At 45.0% G+C, this 1,163-nt stretch overlaps 1 protein-coding gene across 1 annotated transcript; it reads left to right on the top strand.

The window, feature by feature from the left end:
* Positions 1-236: 236 nt before the first annotated feature.
* LOC121804107 (protein RALF-like 34) lies at positions 237-545 on the top strand. The gene has a single exon (XM_042203649.1). The coding sequence runs from the start codon at positions 237-239 to the stop codon at positions 543-545; it is 309 nt and encodes a 102-aa protein (XP_042059583.1).
* The last annotated feature ends 618 nt before the right edge of the window (positions 546-1,163 follow it).

Below are 1,163 nucleotides of genomic sequence, written 5' to 3' on the forward strand. Positions count from 1 at the left end.
GAATGAATTAGTGGAATGTGCGGTTTATTATTAAAAATGGTAAAGTCGAAGGTGATAAATTTTGAAGGATGAAGGAAAATAGAAATAAGTGACAAATTTTCAGGGACGAGGTGAGTAGAATTATAATTTTTTTAAAAAACAGATACAGAATTAAATAATTACAGCTGGAATTTATTTTGGCGAGCAAAGCAACAAACAATTCTCGTGCAAACGCCAAACCCTAATTCATTCCTCTAATGGCTTCCCACAACTACTTCCTCTTCGCCCTAACTCTCCTCCTCCTCCTCCTCATCGTCCTCTCGGCCACCGCCGACCAATGTGAGACGCCAGCCTATGGCGAGGAAGAAGGTGCGCCTAATCGGCGATCTCTGTTCTGGAACAAAGCGATCCACTACTACATCTCGTACGGCGCTCTCTCCGCCAACAGGATCCCTTGCCCGCCGCGCTCCGGCCGCTCCTACTACACGCACAATTGCCACAGAGCGAGGGGACCAGTCCACCCCTACTCTCGCGGCTGCTCCGCCATCACCCACTGCCGCCGCTGATTTGCAATTCTACCAATTCAGCTTTGAGGGCAATGTAGCAGATCTGTTGCTGTTTTGGGGATTCTGTTTCGATCTCGAGTGTTGTTTGCTAATTATGATTAATTTGTAGGTTAATACTTAATCAGTGTTGTTTGTGTTCGAGTTTGAGTGTGCGAAATCTGTTGTGTTCTGATTATTAAATTAATTCATATTTGTCGTTTTTGTGTCGTCTCTAATTTTCGTAAACTAGGAAAGATATACAAAGAAAAATTAATTGAATTATTATTAAAATTAACAAAAGAGATTACTATTATTTCGTGATAGCTGAAGTAAGATTTCCTCATTTGTTTATGAAAATATTAGTACAATGTTCACATGCTAATAGACGTCCCCAAACCGAACCGAACCGAACCGGCCCGGAACCGTGCCCAGAACCGCCGGTTCCCCGTGCCGGTTCAGGTTCCAATTGTGCGCAAACCGTAACCGGCGGTTTTGAACGAAACCGGCGGTCGGCAGTTCCGACAGCTTTTCAGGCCTATTTCCGACCTACACACTAGGCTTTTCAGAAACCGGCAGCGGAACCGCCGGTTTTCGTCAGAAACCGTTGACGAAACCGGCGGTTTCGTCCAAAATACCGCC

The sequence above is a fragment of the Salvia splendens genome, chromosome 5 (assembly GCF_004379255.2).
Source record: "Salvia splendens isolate huo1 chromosome 5, SspV2, whole genome shotgun sequence".
Lineage (NCBI taxonomy): Eukaryota > Viridiplantae > Streptophyta > Magnoliopsida > Lamiales > Lamiaceae > Salvia > Salvia splendens.